At 37.7% G+C, this 17233-nt stretch overlaps 1 protein-coding gene across 3 annotated transcripts in view; it reads right to left on the bottom strand.

Annotated features, from left to right (window-relative positions):
* Window positions 1–11910: 11910 nt before the first annotated feature.
* Window positions 11911–17233, bottom strand: part of LOC147549753 (serine decarboxylase-like) — a 52840-nt gene continuing 47517 nt past the window's right edge. Inside the window, exons 2-7 of one of the 3 annotated variants that reach the window (XM_086666539.1) lie at window positions 15937–16021; window positions 15334–15720; window positions 14646–14877; window positions 14173–14366; window positions 13937–14073; window positions 11911–12820 (exon numbers count right to left, since the gene is read on the bottom strand). In XM_086666539.1, the coding sequence (XP_086522665.1) occupies window positions 12257–12820; window positions 13937–14073; window positions 14173–14366; window positions 14646–14877; window positions 15334–15622 (1416 nt within the window). In that variant the 5' untranslated portion in view covers window positions 15623–15720; window positions 15937–16021 and the 3' untranslated portion in view covers window positions 11911–12256. Of the gene's footprint in view, window positions 12821–13936; window positions 14074–14172; window positions 14367–14645; window positions 14878–15333; window positions 16095–16515; window positions 16726–17233 lie in introns of those variants that run through there. The other 2 variants (XM_086666540.1, XM_086666538.1) reach the window with 2 other exon arrangements.

The raw sequence follows: 17233 nt of genomic DNA, 5'->3' as shown, positions 1-17233 counted from the left end.
TTCTCTAGAGAAGATGAAAGAGGAAGGGAAGAAGAAAGAGGGGAAAAGGACTTAAATTTAAAAAAAAAAATGAATTTTTGCTTAAAGTTAATTTTGTAAATTTAAAATTTTTCCTGTATCCCCTATAAGAAGATATTTCCTCGAGATTTTACAAAGAGAGTCACGAAACTCCTCAGATCGAATTCTGCTAAACGGAAAACAACACAATTAAAATAAATTGATGTTTTTTTTCTCACTATCCAAATTAAGGTGTTGCTTGTTTTTTTTTTTTTTTTTGCCTGAATCTGAATTGTCTGAACTGAGTAGGCTGAATTTGAAAGAGGGATTGACCCAACCATCCAAAAAGAGGTGTTTAATGGAACCCAGATCCAATGCCACTCTAATATAAAGAGCAGGTCCAAAATGAAAGGGGGGTGAGAATTTACTTTTTTATGGTTGATAATTTGTGAATATTACTGTTCTTGCCATCCATTTAAATCCCGCCAAAAAACTAGCAACTCTTCTCTATCCGCCACGTCATCTTTTCACTCTCTTTAATCTTCACCAAACATGTACTATTACTCCACTTCTTTACACTTTTTCAACTTTTCTTCTCTAACTTTTTTTAAGGTTTCTCTTTCTATAATTTTATTTTCTCTCAAAGCTAACATTATTTCTAGATCTTTTCTCTTTTCTCTATTTTCTCTCTTCGTTGGTTATTTTCTCTTTATATTTTTGAAATTTCTGTGTACGTAGTTTTCATCTTTCCTAAATTTTTTTCTTTTTTTTTCTCCCACACATATTTCTCTCTCCAATCTCAACAGATTTCTCTCTCCTTAAAATTCCTTTCCCTTTTTTTTCTCTCTCCAATTCCTATTTTCTCTCTAATTCTCTTTCCAGATTTTTCTTTACAAACTTGTCATTTGTTTCTCATTCAAATTTCTTTCTCTTTTCATTTTTTTCTCCACATTTTCTACTTTTTAAATTTATACTTTCCTCATTTTTGGTAATTTTTCGTTGATTTGTTTCCATATATTTTTTGGTAGTTTCCCATTGATTTGATTCTCTCTGTATTTTTTCTTCTTTTTAAACATATTTTTCTCCCCAATCTTAACTTCTTTCCTTCTGTCAAACATTCTCTCCTTATATGATGGACAATTATAAGACATTCCTTCCAAGACGTAAATTATTTTCAATGAAAATTTATAGGACATTTTTATTTGTAACGTAAATTTTTTTATGTACAAGACACATTTGTACTGGGAATTTTCTTGTGTACCGGGAATTGTTTAATGTACCAGCCATTTGGTTATGTACTAGACACTTTTGTACTGAAATTTTTCTTGTATACCGGGAATTGTTTTATGTACTAGCCATTTGGTTATGTACTAGACACTTTTGTACTGGAAATTTTCTTGTGTACCTGGAATCTTTTCATGTACTAGCCATTTGGTTATGTACAAGACACTTTTGTACTGGGAATTATCTTGTGTACAGGGAATTGTTTTATGTACTGGCCAGTTGGGTTTGTACTAGACACTTTTGTACTGGGAATTTTCTTGTGTACCGGGAATTGTTTTATGTACTGGCCAGTTGGGTATGTACTAGACACTTTTGTACTGTGAATTTTCTTGTATACCGGGAATTGTTTTATGTACTGGCCACTTGGGTATGTACTACACACATATGTAAATAATTAAATGTCCCCCTTTTTTTTGTTGAAAGTAATCAAATGTCCCCTACTATACATATGTTCATATCCTAAACATTTTTTTCTTAAAGATATTAACAAGATTAATATTAAATTTATTAACATCTAAAAAATGAATTACAAACCAAGCCCACTTTATCATCATCTTCTTCTTCATCATCAACGTCACACTAGAACAAAAATACACAATCCTTCATCGTATCATTCTCATCCTCAAACGTACCAAAAAAAATTTTATCTTCAAACCATTAAAACTCAAAATCGTACATACATACCTGAAATTGTCTGGATCTGACTCTTCAATCTTCAAATTTCATGTTCTTGAATTCTGAATCTGACTCTTCATTCTTCAATCTTCAACTTCCATGGTCTTGAAATCATACAAAAATACCAAACTTTGTACTAACAGATTCAACAAAATTTGGGTCTTCAATTCCGATCTGTACCTCTTTGATCTTCACCCTAGAAAAGAATTCTGATAAACCTTTTGTTGTTTTTAAGCTTATTGTACTGCTAGGGAGATAAAAAAAAAAATCAGATTTCTACTTGGTGATGAATCTCTCTCTTAAATTAACAAACCTCTCCCCAAAATCATAATCTAAACTTGTTAGTAATCAACCTCTATAAAAAAGGACGAATCTAATTCTAAACAGTTGAACGTCTTAAAGAAATTTCTTGTTGAGAGCAGTTGTTTTCTTGGAGAAAAACCACCCAGAAAATCTAGATCTAAACTATTGTTTTTCTTGAATTTAGAAAGTTAAAATAAAGAGAGAAAATTGAGAGAATTAAAGAGAGATAAAGGCATCGAGAGAGAAACAAAAAGTTAAAAGAGAAATAAAGGGTTTAAAGGGTGTTTAGGGTATTAGAAAAGAAATTGATGTCATTTTTTATTGGGCCTAACAATTGTGAGCAATTTGGACATGTGGCTTAATTTCTTCCTAACTTGGGTTGTTAGCCTATTAGTGAGGATAATTTTGGATCTTTTACCCATTTAGGCAATTTGAAATATCTGAATTACTTACAAGTTAGGATGTTTGTTTTCTAATCTGAATAGGGAAAGTCTGAAATAATTTTTGACAGTTGTACCTTTGCCCTTATTAACCCAAAGAAAACCTTAATTTTCATTCTCTTTACGGCTCTCTCTCTTCCTCTTTCCTCAACTATAGTTGTGATGTAGGACAGAAATGGGAAAATGGAATTGAAGAAGAAAATAGCTTGATTATGTTATAGATATACACTAGCATCACACCAATACAAACTAGGAATCGCTCCTAGAGCCCTTAGGCATCACACCTTTGGGGTATTTGCATCACATAAACACATAAAGCTTAAATAGCTGCTGAAATACTTTTTTCTGTCGTCAATCGCAGGGATACATGCCTTATATAGGCATAAAACCCACCTTTGCCATCTTTACTTCTAGACTATTGACCTTCTAAACTTCTAGAACACTAAAAGACATTATAAAGGACATTATAAAGGACATTTAAGACATTAAAGAGACACTATAAGACATTAAAGACATTAAAGAGACACTAAAAGACATTAAGAGACATTAAAACTTTAAACAAAGTGGAACCACTTTGGATTAGGCCCACATTATTTAAGATTCCAAGTGGGCCCTTCATCTAAGACATGTCAAATCAGAATTTGGGCCTTAGAATCTTTGTTTTGACGCCTCCGATACACCTTTTGTGATTGTTGCTGCCATTCATCTCTATCAACTCTCCCTGGCTTGAGAAAACTCGACCCCGGCGAGTTAATTGCATGAAACTTCTCATAAAGGTCTTGATCGAGTCTTTGAAACTCATCATCTCTAATCCATGTAAAATCTGAAAGAGGACGCCCCCTCCATTTAATCAAATACTTTTGATAACCACCTGCCCTAGTAGAAACAATTTGATGATCCACAACGTCTTCAATTTCTTCTTTTGAATGTGGGGCTGGTGCTAGGCAAATGATAGGATCCTTGTCAACTACATAGCTGTCATGTTCATGGTACAAAGTAAGATCCTCAATGGTGAACAGATTACTTATGCCCATATCTTTGGGAAAGTCGAGAACATATGCATTAGAGCTGATCTTCTTAAGAACCATATATGGATCAGCACTTCTGGAGTGAAGTTTCTTAAGAGTACCTTTAGGGTACCTTTCGGGTCTGATTCGTAACATAACCATGTCTTCCTCGTTAAACTCGATAAACTTCCTCCTCAAGGTGGCATTTGCTTTTTAATTTTGATTGTTGATTGCAATCTTTCGCCTTACCTCATCATGTATGTCCCGAATGTGCTTACTAAAAGCATCTGCTTCAGCACTAAGGGCGTGCTTTAATTGGTAAAGGAACCAAATCAATAGGCTTCTTTGGCAGTATACCATTTACTATTTCAAAAGGGCTGCGACTAGTAGATCTGTTCACTGAACTATTACCAGCAAATTCAGCCATAGGAATGACCAGATCCCAGTTAGGAGCATGGTCACCCACTAGGCAGCGAAGTAAATCACCCAAACTTCGATTAACAACTTCTGTTTGACCATCCGTCTGTGGGTGAAAAGAAGAAGAAAAATTCAGCTTTGTATTCAACAATTTCCATAGAGTACGTCAAAAATAACTCATAAACTTCACATCACGATCCGAGACAATGGTTGTAGGCAACCTGTGAAGTCGAACCACTTCTTTAAAGAAGAGCTTAGCAACAGAGACAGCATCAGCAGTCTTTGTACACGGAATAAAATGTGTCATTTTTGAAAATCGGTCCACAACCACATATATGGAATCATGGCCTCTAAGGGTTTTTGGTAACCCAAAGATAAAGTCCATGCTTAGGTCTTGCCATGGTTCATGAGGGATAGGTAATGGCATATATAAGCCAGTATTTTTCCGCCTTCCTTTTGCTGTTTGACAAGTTCGACAACGAGAAACAACTTTGGCAACATCTCTTTTCAAGCGTGGCCAATAAAATCGATCTTCAACCATCACAATAGTCTTAAATCTTCCAAAGTGACCTGCTGTTCCTCCTGCATGTAATTCCCATATTACTTGCTCTCTAAGAGACGTGTCGGGTAAACAAAGTTGAGTCCCCTTGAACAAGCAGCCATCGTGTATAGAAAATTCAGTATATACTCCTTGTTGTCCAACCAACAAATCAACATAGATGATGCTGAAATCTTTACAAGAGGGGTAGTCCTTTTTTAGTAAATCAAAACCGACAACTTGCACTTGCATGGAAGCGAGGATATGAACTACTCGACTTAAAGCACCAGCAACCTTGTTTTCAGTACCTGCCTTGTGCTTGGTAACAAAAGCATATTCTTGTAAGAAAAAAACCCACTTACCATGACGACGATTTAAATTCTTTTGAGAGTTTATGTATTTGAGAGACTCATGGTCAGAGAATAGCACAAAATCTTGAAAAATAAGATAACTCCGCCAATAACGAAGGGCTTGAACAACAGCATAAAATTCCTTGTCGTACGTGGAATGCTTAAGTCAGGAAGGTGCAAAACAGGAGCTTCTCTCATCCTTTTCTTTATCTCTTCAAAAGCTATTGATGTTGCCTTCGTCCACACAAATTGCCCGTTCTTCAAGCAATTAGTAATAGGTGCCATGACGGTACTAAAATTCTTGATAAAATGCCTATAGAATGTTGAACCATGAAAGCTTCGTACATCATGTACCGTACTCGGAGTTGGCCAATTTGTGATAGCTTTTACCTTATCCGGATCGACCTCTACACCTTTCGCTGAAACAACAAAGCCTAGAAAAACAACATGTGTGCTCATGAAGGAACACATCTTGAAGTTAACATATAGCTTCTCTTGGCGTAAAAGCCTCATAACTCGTTGCAAATGGACAAAATGTTCCTCTTTTGTTTTGCTGTATATAAGGATATCGTCAAAGTAAACAAACAAAAATTGACCATTAAAGGGTTGTAATACCTGAGTCATGAAGCGCATGAATGTGCTAGGGCGTTAGACAAGCCGAAATGCATGACTAGCCATTCATATAGACCATCCCTCGTCTTAAATGCAGTCTTCTATTCATCCCCTGACCTAATGCGTATTTGATGGTAGCCACTTTTGAGATCTATCTTGGAAAATATTAGAGAACCACCGATCATGGCTAATAGATCATCAAGTCTAGGTATTGGGAAACGATACTTGATGGTAATCTTATTGATAGCACGACTATCAACACAAATACGCCAAGTACCGTCTTTCTTTGGTGTGAGCAACGCGGGGATAACACAAGGGCTTAAACTTTCACGAATAAAACCCTTGGTTAACAACTCTTTCACCTGCCGTTGTAACTCAGCATGCTCACTTGGATTCATGCGATAAGCTGGAAGATTAGGTAGTTGTGATCCCTGAACCAGGTCTATTGCATGTTGAATAGTACGCATAGTAGGCAGTGTTGGGATTTGTGTGTACCTAATACAACTATCTAGTGTTCTAAGCGGAATCTTAAACATCATATGTTAACACTAGATTACCCAGGATCTTATAGCAAGAACTAATCAATGAACTAGAAGAGGGATAAATACCTTGATCGCGTTTTTCCTTCGAACCTTTCCAATCGCGTGTGAAGATCCAGAGCTTCAATTGTAGCTCCTCTACTTGAGACACCGAGTAGGTTAACTTGATCTCCCTTCCTTTCTGACTGCTAGGACTTAATAGAAGGTTGAGAAGAACCCTTCTTCTTGACTAGATTGATAGAACGGGAGCTTTTTCTCTACAATCCTCTCTCTCCACTAGTTGTATATTGAGAGAGAGAGAGAGAGAGAGCTGTATAATTTTTCTTTCTGAGAAAAATTCGCACCTTTTCTGTTCTCTAATGACCCTTATATAGAGAAACCCTAATTAGAATCATATTCAAATTAGGTATTTCTATTTTCCGGTCACAGAAAAGATAATTATCAAAATACCCTTTTAGGGTATTTTGGCTATTCCCTTTAGTGTGGCCGGCCAGGGCAGCCCACTATGGGCTTTATATGGCCGGCCCACTTACCTTGGTCGGCCATCATATGGCCGGCCCAAAAAGCCTTGCTCCGGGCACCCCTTTTAAGCCCGATTCTTTCTATCTTGTTCCGAATCGTCATTCGAACCCTTTTAGCCTTTTAAGTTGGATCTAATCCATCTTTAGCTTGTTCCCGTCTAGTCAAATATCTCCGATCAAGTTACCACTCTTATGCGTAACCCGTTGTAGGATCCGGTCTATGTTAGCCACGAATCACCGAAGTGATCCGACGATCGTAAGCGGCTTCTAGCAAAGCATTACGATCCCTAATTGGACCGGACGGGATGATCTTCAGGATGAGTTCATCGTTATCCTAACTGACAAATTGATCGCATTGCCATCTTGTTCGAAGGACACTCCTTCGGAAGGACATCTCCTTCAGACCGAACGGATATATCCTTCAGGCAGTTCATCAGGTAGTTCTTCAGGTGCCACATCAGAAAAATCAGCCAATAACTTCGACACTTCCGAGGGAATCGAAGGGGAATGGACAACATTAGTTTTATTAACTTCTTTCTGCACTACAATATACACAAATCCCGATTCTTTGCTGTCTAATTGAAATTCCTTCCTGGTAATCATGTGAAGGGACTTTATATTGCTTGCAACAACAGGTTTGGGCTTCTTTTCCTTGTATTTTTTAATTTCAGCTGCACTCATAGGCTTCAACACAATGTTTTTGTTGTTGAATGTGAAGTTGTATGTGTTCTCCTTCCCGTGATGGTGTACATCACGATCATAAAGCCATGGGCGCCCAAGAATTATGTGGACAACTTTCATAGGAATCACACCAAATCGAATCACTATAAGTACCACAAGAAAGTGAAACGAGACAGCGATGACTCACCGGGATTGAGGTATTGTCTATCCATGCGACTTTATAATGATGTGGGTGCGGTTGGGCAGCAAGCTTAAGGTGTTCAACTGTGGTTGCTGAAACAACATTCATGCAGCTCCCACCATCGACAATAAGCTTTTTAGCTTGGTCACCACAACGAACCAACATTTGGAAGATTGAAGTGCGTCGCTAATCTTCTTTCTCAACTTTTGGAGATGCTAGGATGCACCTAACAACAGATAAATGAGACGTATCTTCTTCATCTTCTTCTAAGTCATCGGGGTTATATGTCCCGTAATCAAACAAATTTTGATTCTCCTCATTTTCTTGTAGACTAACCTCTGTTTCGTCTTCTATACCAATATGTAAGTTCTTCTTAGGTCATTGGTATGCCAAATAACCAGTCTCCCCACATTTGAAGCACTTATTTGCTGAAAAGGATTTTCCATTGACGTTATCTCTTGTAGAAGAACCCCTAAAAACTTGAGATTTGTTGGCCTGTTGATTTGGTGTTGTCTGAACTCCATAAATAGCATCATTAGACCTCCGATTTGCTGTTTTCATGGTTTGACTCCCAAACTTCTTTGTTATAGGGTAGCTTAAGTACTCATCCATGTCCAACGCAAGTTGGGAAAGCATGTTCCAGATTGTAGATTGGATGTCGAAGTAATTCCCTTGTCATATCAACTCTTATGCCTGCTTTAAATCGAGCAAGGGCTTGTCGAGGATCTTCCAGCACTTCACTCCTAGTTTTAAGCTCATCAAATTTTTGCATGTATTGTATCACTGACATGCTTCCTTGCTTTAAGTTAATAAGTTGGTCACACAATTTGTCATGATAGTTAGCTGGCATGTATTTCTCTCATAGTTTAATCTTCATTTCTTGCCATGTGTCAATTGGTGGCAGTCCCTTTTGTCTGATATCTTCTTCAACACCATTCCACCACACTTTTACTAAGCCCTCCAGTTTCATCTTGGCAAATCTAACTCGCCGCTCATCATATCAAACCAATCAAAATACTCTTTGATTGATGTCAGCCAATCTGAAAATAGAGTTGGGTCAACCTTTCCTTCAAAATCTGGTACTTCAATCCTTACTTTCTTTGTAATATCACCAGCTGCATCATGTTCTGGTTCCCTCATTTTTCTTAGTGGTTCAAAAACAGGAGCCCTACGTCTTTGGGGGTTGTTTTGGGGGTGATCGTCTTGATTTTCCTCCTCATCATTACCAACTTGGTCATCTTGTCCCGCAGCTTCAGAATTATTACCTGGATTGCGTGTTCGAATTTTCATCTCTCTTAGTCTGATTTCAATATCATGGAGAGTATCTACAATTCTGAAAAGGATCTCGTCACGCTGGTCATCAGTTATTCTTCCTCGCAAGTTTCTTCCAGATCTATTTGTCATACGTAACCTCACTCAGATACCAAAATGATGTAGGACAGAAATGGGAAAATGGAATTGAAGAAGAAAATAACTTGATTATATTATAGATAGACACTAGCATCACACCTAGGGGTGGGAATCGGGCGGGTGCAGACGGGCTCGGGCAACTATGAGTCAGACCCGGGCCGATCGGGCTCGGATAAGCAGAGCCCGCAATAGGGAGTCGGGCGGATCGAGCCGGACCAAACTCTCACTATAGGATCCCGTAGCCCGTTCGAGCCCGACTGCCCGAGCGGATTCCAACGGGCTCGGGCCGGACGGGCTCGGGTTTTTGAGAATTAAAAAATATTAAAAAAAACAATTCTTTAATAAAAAATAACATTTTGTTGGTACTAGTAAAGTTTTTTATTTTGAACTCTTTCTATTATAAGAAACAAAACCCATTTTGGGTATTGATTTTCCATTAAAATTTGATCTAAGAAAACCTAATCCATTTGGAGTGATGAGTGTGAGATTTTCAGGTCCATTAAGAAGTATTGTTGAAGAATCCATGAAATGAAAAAATAAACAAAACCCACAACAAGAAATTAGTAATAATCTTTAGATTGAGTGATTGAAACCCTAAAAATCAAAACCCATAATCAATTTTTTACTGAAACTCAACTATATGGGATTACCAGAGAGGGAAGGAGAGAGATTATAATGCAGGCACCGCCATTTTTGGTTGGTTGGGTGATCTCGGCAAAACTCTCTCCCTCTCTCTATTACCATTATGAAACCCTACCATTATGAACCCCCTAGATTATTTTAGGGTGAAACCCTAAACTAAAAAATTTAGGAAAACTTAGACTATGAAAAGATTCAAAAAGATCTTAAACCCTAAATCTTCATACTAACAAATCGGATTTATTAAACCCTAGAACAAACCCTAAATCTCCATAATAACAGATCGTCAAAAAGAGATTAAACCCTAGATTACCACCTACTTCATTACATATCTGATTTATTAAACCCTAAATCTTCATAATAGTAAATCATAAAAATAAAAAAGAGTACAGTGAAGTAAAAGAGAGAGAGGCGCAGAGATAGAGAGAGAGGGGCGCAGAGATAGATAGATAGAGGCGCAGAGAGAGAGAAGATCTACATACAACCTTCAAAATAGATCTGACTCGTGAGAGTCAAGATCTACATACAACCTTCAAAATAAAATACAAAAAAAACAAGTGACAACATAAAATCATAAATAAAATCAATGATTAACTTCTCTAATATGAATTCGAACTTCGAAGGATGTTACTGTTGGATGGAGAGAGACGAGAGACAGTAGTATAATGGAGGTGAAAGATCAGAGAGCGATGAGAATCACATAGCTATCTACTGGTATTAACTTGTTAGAGAGAGGGGTTGAGAGAGAGAGAGAGGCGGAGAGAGAGAGGCTGTGGGTGATTAGGGTAAACTGGAATAGGTTTAGGTTTCTTGTTTAAGAAGGCTATTTATAGGATATGAGGTAGGGCTCATTATATAAACGGATAGCGAGCGGGTTACTTCGGGTGGGTTACTTCAGGCGGGTACCGGACGGACATATCGGGCCGGGACTAGGATTTGAGCCCCTGTCCGAGTCCCGACCCTATAAGCCCGAGCCATCAGGCCGGGTAAGCCCGACTCGGGTTGGCTACGGTCAGCGGTCTCTACCGGTCCGGGCCGAACGGGCCGGACCCCGGAGTCTCGGACCGTTTTCCAAGCCCTAATCACACCAGTACAAACTAGGAATCACTCCTAGAGCCCTTAGGCATCACACCTTTGGGATATTTGCATCACACAAACACATAAAGCTTAAATAGTTGTTGAAATACTCTTTTCCTGTCGTCAACAGCAGGGATACATGCCTTATATAGGCATAAAACCCACCTTTGTCATCTTTACTTCTAGACTATTGACCTTCTAAACTCCTAGAACACTAAAAGACAGTATAAAGGACATTTAAGACATTAAAGAGACTATAAGACATTAAGAGACACTAAAAGACATTAAGAGACATTAAAACTTTAAACAAAGTGGAACCACTTTGGATCAGGCCCGCATTATTCAAGATTCCAAATGGGCCCTTCATCTAAGACATGCCAAATTAGAATTTGGGCCTTAGAATCTTTCTTTTGACACCTCCGATACACCTTTTATGATTGTTGCTGCCATTCATCTCTATCAAGTTGCCTCTCTCTCTTTCCTTTTTTCTCTCCCTCTCTCTCTATGCAGTCGACAATGAAGAAATGTCGAAGATCGAATCAAAAAGTTAAACCCTCGCCAGGAAGACATGAAGGAGATTCAGAACTTTAACTTAAGAGGATTAATATCTAGTAGATCTTAAACCTGAGCTTTGTATAGTTTTAGGGTTTCTCTTTATGATTCTCCTTTCATTATTTCATCAGTAATCTTGATTATTTCCAAGTTGTTATGGAGGTTAGGGTTTTTATTTTGTTATATGATGTGATGGTGTATTTGTAATCTTTGGTGGTGGTGTATCTGTGGTGGCGGCGGTGTATCTGTGGTGGCGGCGGTGTATATGTGGTCTATGGTGATGGTGTATCTGTGGTGGCGGTGATGGTGTGTAACGGTAAAGAATTTTTTTCAAAAGTGGTGTGTTCATGGTGTTTTCTATGGTGGTGGTCTGTAGTGGTGTATTTGTGGTGGAGGTGGTAGTGGTAGTTTGGTGGTGCTGGTGGTGGTGACAAAGATGGGGAAGTATTTCCCTAAATTTCACTGGAGTATACAAGTCTTTTGGATATTTTCAGATGGTGGAAGTCCATTTCAGACTTGTTTTAAAGTCTGAAATTATTGGGCCCTTATTCAACCAATTCAGACATATTGCCATTTCAGCCCAAAATTCAGATTTTGTTATAGTTAAAAAAACAAACATCTGAAATCTGAATTAGGACGAATTCAGATTCCAGATCTGAAAATTCTAAAAAACAAACAACACCCAACTAATGTGAATCTAAATAATGTGAATCGAACAAACTCAAATCAACCATTTTGTTGAGTCATACAAAAACAAATATTATGAAATAGGAATCTTGCAACTGAAGTCCCATGTCAAATTTTATATTTGACTTAGAAATAAAAACACTACCTTAGATATTTTTTTTTTGTTGAAAGCACTACCTTAGACATAGATAGCCTAAACTGGTTTATTTCAAAACTGGTTAGCTTGAATTCCTACCAAACTCTGGAATCAAACTTGGAGAATAATCAAATTCTCAGAGTTCAACCATTACCCAATTTTTACTAAAAAAACAACAAACACACAAGAGCCCTCAATATTAGAAGAGCTTCATTTATGCTGAGAACAAGCACAATTTTCCTTCCCTACCTCTTCTGCAATACAAGGTTGTATTTTCCCTTCCTTAAACCAGATCGAACGTTTCTCAACCAATTCGTTCAAGAAATCATCCAGTTTCTCAATATTGACACTCGGCATAACGACAATATGAGCAATGTTTCCTTGACAAGCTAGTTGCCAACGACGAGTGAACTCTTCATCTTGTGGTCTTTCGAACACAACAGTACTGCTAAGCTCGTTAAGCATTGCTCCGACTCCTTCAGCTTGAAGACGATCTTTCAAATAGTGAGCATTTCTAAGACATTTTTGGACTTCTTTTTGGAACCCTCGATATCCTTTTCGGTTTAGTGTGTACCAAAGGAAGATTGGAGCATGGCCATTTCGACTTCCCATGATTGTGGCGTCTCGAGAAGCTAGGTATTCGACATTTCTTGAGAGAACATTGATGTGAGATAATCTTGTTAATTGAACACCGCAGGGCATTGGACAACCAACAAACTTGTGACCTGAGACACTTACACTGCCAATTGGCTTCTTGAATGAAACTTTAGGTGCCTGTTCATTAGAAAGAACAATATAAGCAAGACGAAAACAGGATAGAAGTTAAGGACATATCAAGCTTTAAAAGAACGTGAAACAAAAAATTAAACAAATTTTGATAAACTAACTTGCCGTACATAAGGTTATGATTCGAATCCAGAAATCCCGCGCACCAGTTATAAAATTTTGTTAAGCTAACAAGCAACCCGTAAGGTTTACGATCCGAATCCACAAATCCCATGCACCAGTTATAAAAAACATGTTTCCAGGATTCTTTATGACTGCAAAAATATAGTCTTCGCGGCACATCTAAACCTTGTTTGTCAGGGTCACAGAGCTTGTGGATTCTAAATACATGTAGAAAGAAGCAAAGTACGTTGGTCCTTGGTTATCTACTAAAGACCGGGTTAAACTGCTAGTTAGGTTCAAACTTTAAATATCATAATCAGATTCATCAATCACAAAATTGGGTTTGTTGCTAATAATAACTGTTATGACGAAGAACTTGCAAACTAAAAAAGCACTAATGAAAGTAAACACCCACAAAGAACAAGAGATATACGTGGTCCGGTTGGTGAGACGAGTACCATGGCTCAATGGCCCCATGATTTTCACTATGTATGAAGAACACGATTACAGAGATTTTTCAAACATATCAGTATTTGTAGCTCACTTAAACCCTCTAGCACTTCGCCTCCATAACTCTCACCCAAAAACTGACAAAACAGGAAACCCACTTAGATTGATAACCACCCCTGATAAGATCAGGGAAAACATGAGCAAAAGAGTTGAGACAAAATTTCATTGCTTTTCGGGTTAGATATCCACCCATATTCATAACACTTTCAACAATAATGGTTAATGGCAACAATTTTAGGGTCTTTGATAAGATTTTGCTAAGACTCATCGACCGAAATCGTTTTCCAAATGGAGAACTGACCACCAAAACGCCCCACCCCACACTAACTCCCTAGCCTCCAGTATCTTCTTTGCCCCGGAATCATTTTAACATGTAAGTTTCTACAGCATAGGTAGATAAGGATACTTCCTACATTTTTCTGGCTTTATTCTTCCTTTGCTACTAGAAAAGCTGAACATAAGAAATATGAGAGAAAGAGAGAGAGAACATACACGTTTAACAAACGGCATCATGAGCCCAAAGAGAGCCCCGTCACAATGAATGTAGAACCTATCTTCTGAGAAATCGCATTGCTTAAGTGTTTCAATAACAAGATCAAGATCATCAACTGCTCCTTTAACAGTTGTTCCTGCACAAGTTTAATAACATAAGGTTGAGCACCAGTAGCCTTTTATCTATTTGTTTCCCATGGAAGCAAGATGGGAATTAAACAGTAATACCGTCATACCTATGTTGACATTAATGATGGCTGGCTTGTTCTTGTTAAGAAGTAGTTTGGCTTTGAAATCTACACAATCGATTTCCCCGGAGATCAAAGTATCAACTTTTACACATTCCATTCTGTACATTCGTGCAGCTTTAAAGACAGAATAATGTGAATCTCGTGATGCATATAAAACTCCATCTGGATGAACTTCTCTCCTATACAACCAGATTTACATTTCACATCATTATATGAAACGATAATAAAAAAATCATATCATTGAAAGAAGAAAATTATTTTGTGCATAAATGTTGTGCCCGACTTGTGTTTGAGTGTTGATCAAATAACTCTTGTGCTAAGACACTAAGTTACTACCTCCTGGGATGTGCATACAAAAAAAATGAACTCTCTTAATGCTATCTTTTCAAGCACTGATCAGGCATAACGGACACATTAAAATTGATGTTTGAGAAATAAGAGTCAGCAATGGTACTAACCCAACCAGGATACCATGAAGATTGCCTTCTGTTCCACAATTCGTAATGTAACCCCAATATTCATTTTTCTCTATTTCCCATAGACGAGCAAACCAATCTAAGACACCAACTTCGAACTGTCTTGAATGGACACCGTAGTTGCTCTCGATGAAGGGGTCACCAAGATTGTTGATGGAGAAATGTTGTAGTTGGGCAAGCGCACCATAATCGAAGTCAAGATTGTAAGGATAACCTGTAAATATGTTATCAACTCACAAGATCAGATCAGATCAGATTTGCATAACTAGAATTATTTCTAGAGGTCTTAAAATTTTCCCCTTCTTAACCATTCTTCAAACATGAATCATATTAGAACAGCTGGATATGCCATGAATTCCGCAAGGAAGGGGATCGCCTCACAAATTTGACTCAGATTTCAGACCTAAGAAAAACAATCAGCACCTAAGGTGTAGTGTTTTGTCTACTTCAACAAAACAATGCATCTGACTCGTTTAAAATGTTGACCCGATCTGAATTTGGGTCCATTTGAAACAGGCATATCTGAAATAACCTAAAATAACTATTCTACATTTGAGCCAAAAGAAAAACAGACTCAGACATCCCAGATTCACACAAAAAAACCCTAAATTTATTAACAAGTGCATGAGATAAATAAAAAAAAAAAAAAAGAGGTTCGTTCTTTCTATACCTAAATGGTATTTTGTTCTTTCAATTAGAGATCTCCTGTATCTAGCCAGTACACTAGCCATGGAAGCTTCTCTATCTCCGGTGACTTCATCATCAACATCAGGTTCAGTTACAGCATGACATGTTGTATGAACATTTCTCCCGAGCACAATTTCTCTAATCTTCTTATCTTCAATTCCTTCTCCATTTTCAGTCACAACAGCTGGAACAAAATCATCTGGTAAAGTTTCAATCTTTCCATTCAATTCATCACTTAAAACATCAAGTCCAGTTCCAACACTTCCAACCATGATTCCTTTTAGGTAATAAAAGAAACCTAATTTTGAATTTAATAGATCTGATACTTCACCGTCTCCTTGAGCTCCAGAAAAATACTATAAATGTTTCACTGCAATAAAGACTTCCAAATAAGGATCAAAATTAACACAAAAAACGATATGTATTACAAGTAAACTGTCACAGAAACCCTAAAAATTGTTTCAAGAAATTAAAAAAATGTCTCCAATGACTGAGAAGAAATAAAAAAAATGAGAAGACTGCAAGATTTATGAGGAAGAAGTGAAGAGATATTTCAGGAGATGTTGAAGGAGAGAGAAAGTAAAACCTCAAGGATCGGGCTTGCGGGTTTTACGGTGCGAAGACGAATGAAGTTTGGGAAACTTGCTCTCTATGTATAGCTAGTTAGTTCCCTTGTTAGGTGGGTCCAAGGTCGACCCGCGTACGATCTAACTTAAGGCTTGGACCACAGACTGCTCTCGCTAGCTTGAGCATCTCCCGTGCAAGACTCAATCTTAAAGTCGCAAGTGTCCCCGAAGACTTTAGAGTTTTTTTTGAGAAAATACTTCTCCAATACAAAACTCAATTGAGATCTTAAGATGATGTGGAAGCATTAAGTTTTAAGATGTCTCAACTAGAAACTCTATGTTTGAGATCTCTTTTGAGAGTCTGAAGTGTCCTAGTCATCAAATTTAATTTTTGAACCAATAAAAAGTATTTCTTTCTCAACCACTTTTTCCTATTAAATGTATGTGTGACATGTGGCTCTATTAGAATTTTTTAGAGTGTTGCATTGGAGAAGGACTTGAATTAGAGACACTCAGGTCAGCCACATAGGAAAGAATCTCAATTGAGACTCAACACATAAGCCAAATAGAGTTTTTTTTTAGTTTTGCATTAGAGATGCTCTTAGTTTGGTTAAGGCCCGGAGCCCAAAATATTTCTCATTTCGAGAAATACAATGGGTCAACAACCCAACATCGCCACTCTGGTGGACTGGTACATATATAGACAGGTACAAAATATTCATCCGGACTTGGATGTCCCATCCTGATTGTGGAGATTTCATTGACACCAACTGGCTCACCTCCCCCACTCAAATTCAGACCAAACTTAATACCCTGGCCATCAAACTCTCTAGATGGAACAAGTTTGTATTCGGCCATCTTGAAACCAAAATCAAGCATCTCACTTCTACCATTCAAAATGTCCGCAACCAAGACACTTATCAGATATTGTACAACCAGCTTGAGGAGGTTTACAATCAGCAAGAAAGTCCTTGGAAAGAGAAATTCTCGAATTGCGACTATACAGTTAGGAGATAGAAATACCAAATATTTTCACTCTAAAGCTATCAACCGTAACAGAAAAAACCAAATTTCGTCCATTAAGAGAGATGATAATTCTTGGTCCAACGATGTCACAAAGATAGCCAACATTTTTTCTTCCAAGCTCATTAGTATCTCCTCCTCTGTGGGGACTCACATCTCGGATGAGTTGTTCATCGATCCTTTTCCCTCCTTAGATTACTGATGTCAAGAAGTTCTCGCTCATAGTTACCCCTATCGAAGAGGAAATCAAGAGTGTGGTGTTCTCTTTAAAACCGGAGGCAGCCCCGGGCCCGG

This window comes from Eschscholzia californica, unplaced genomic scaffold (genome assembly GCF_041429995.1).
Source record: "Eschscholzia californica isolate CP2 unplaced genomic scaffold, dmEscCali1.0.p SCAF_3, whole genome shotgun sequence".
Classification (NCBI taxonomy): Eukaryota; Viridiplantae; Streptophyta; class Magnoliopsida; order Ranunculales; family Papaveraceae; genus Eschscholzia; species Eschscholzia californica.
Note: the sequence above shows the minus strand (reverse complement) of the source record. Positions and strands in the feature narration are given on the sequence as shown.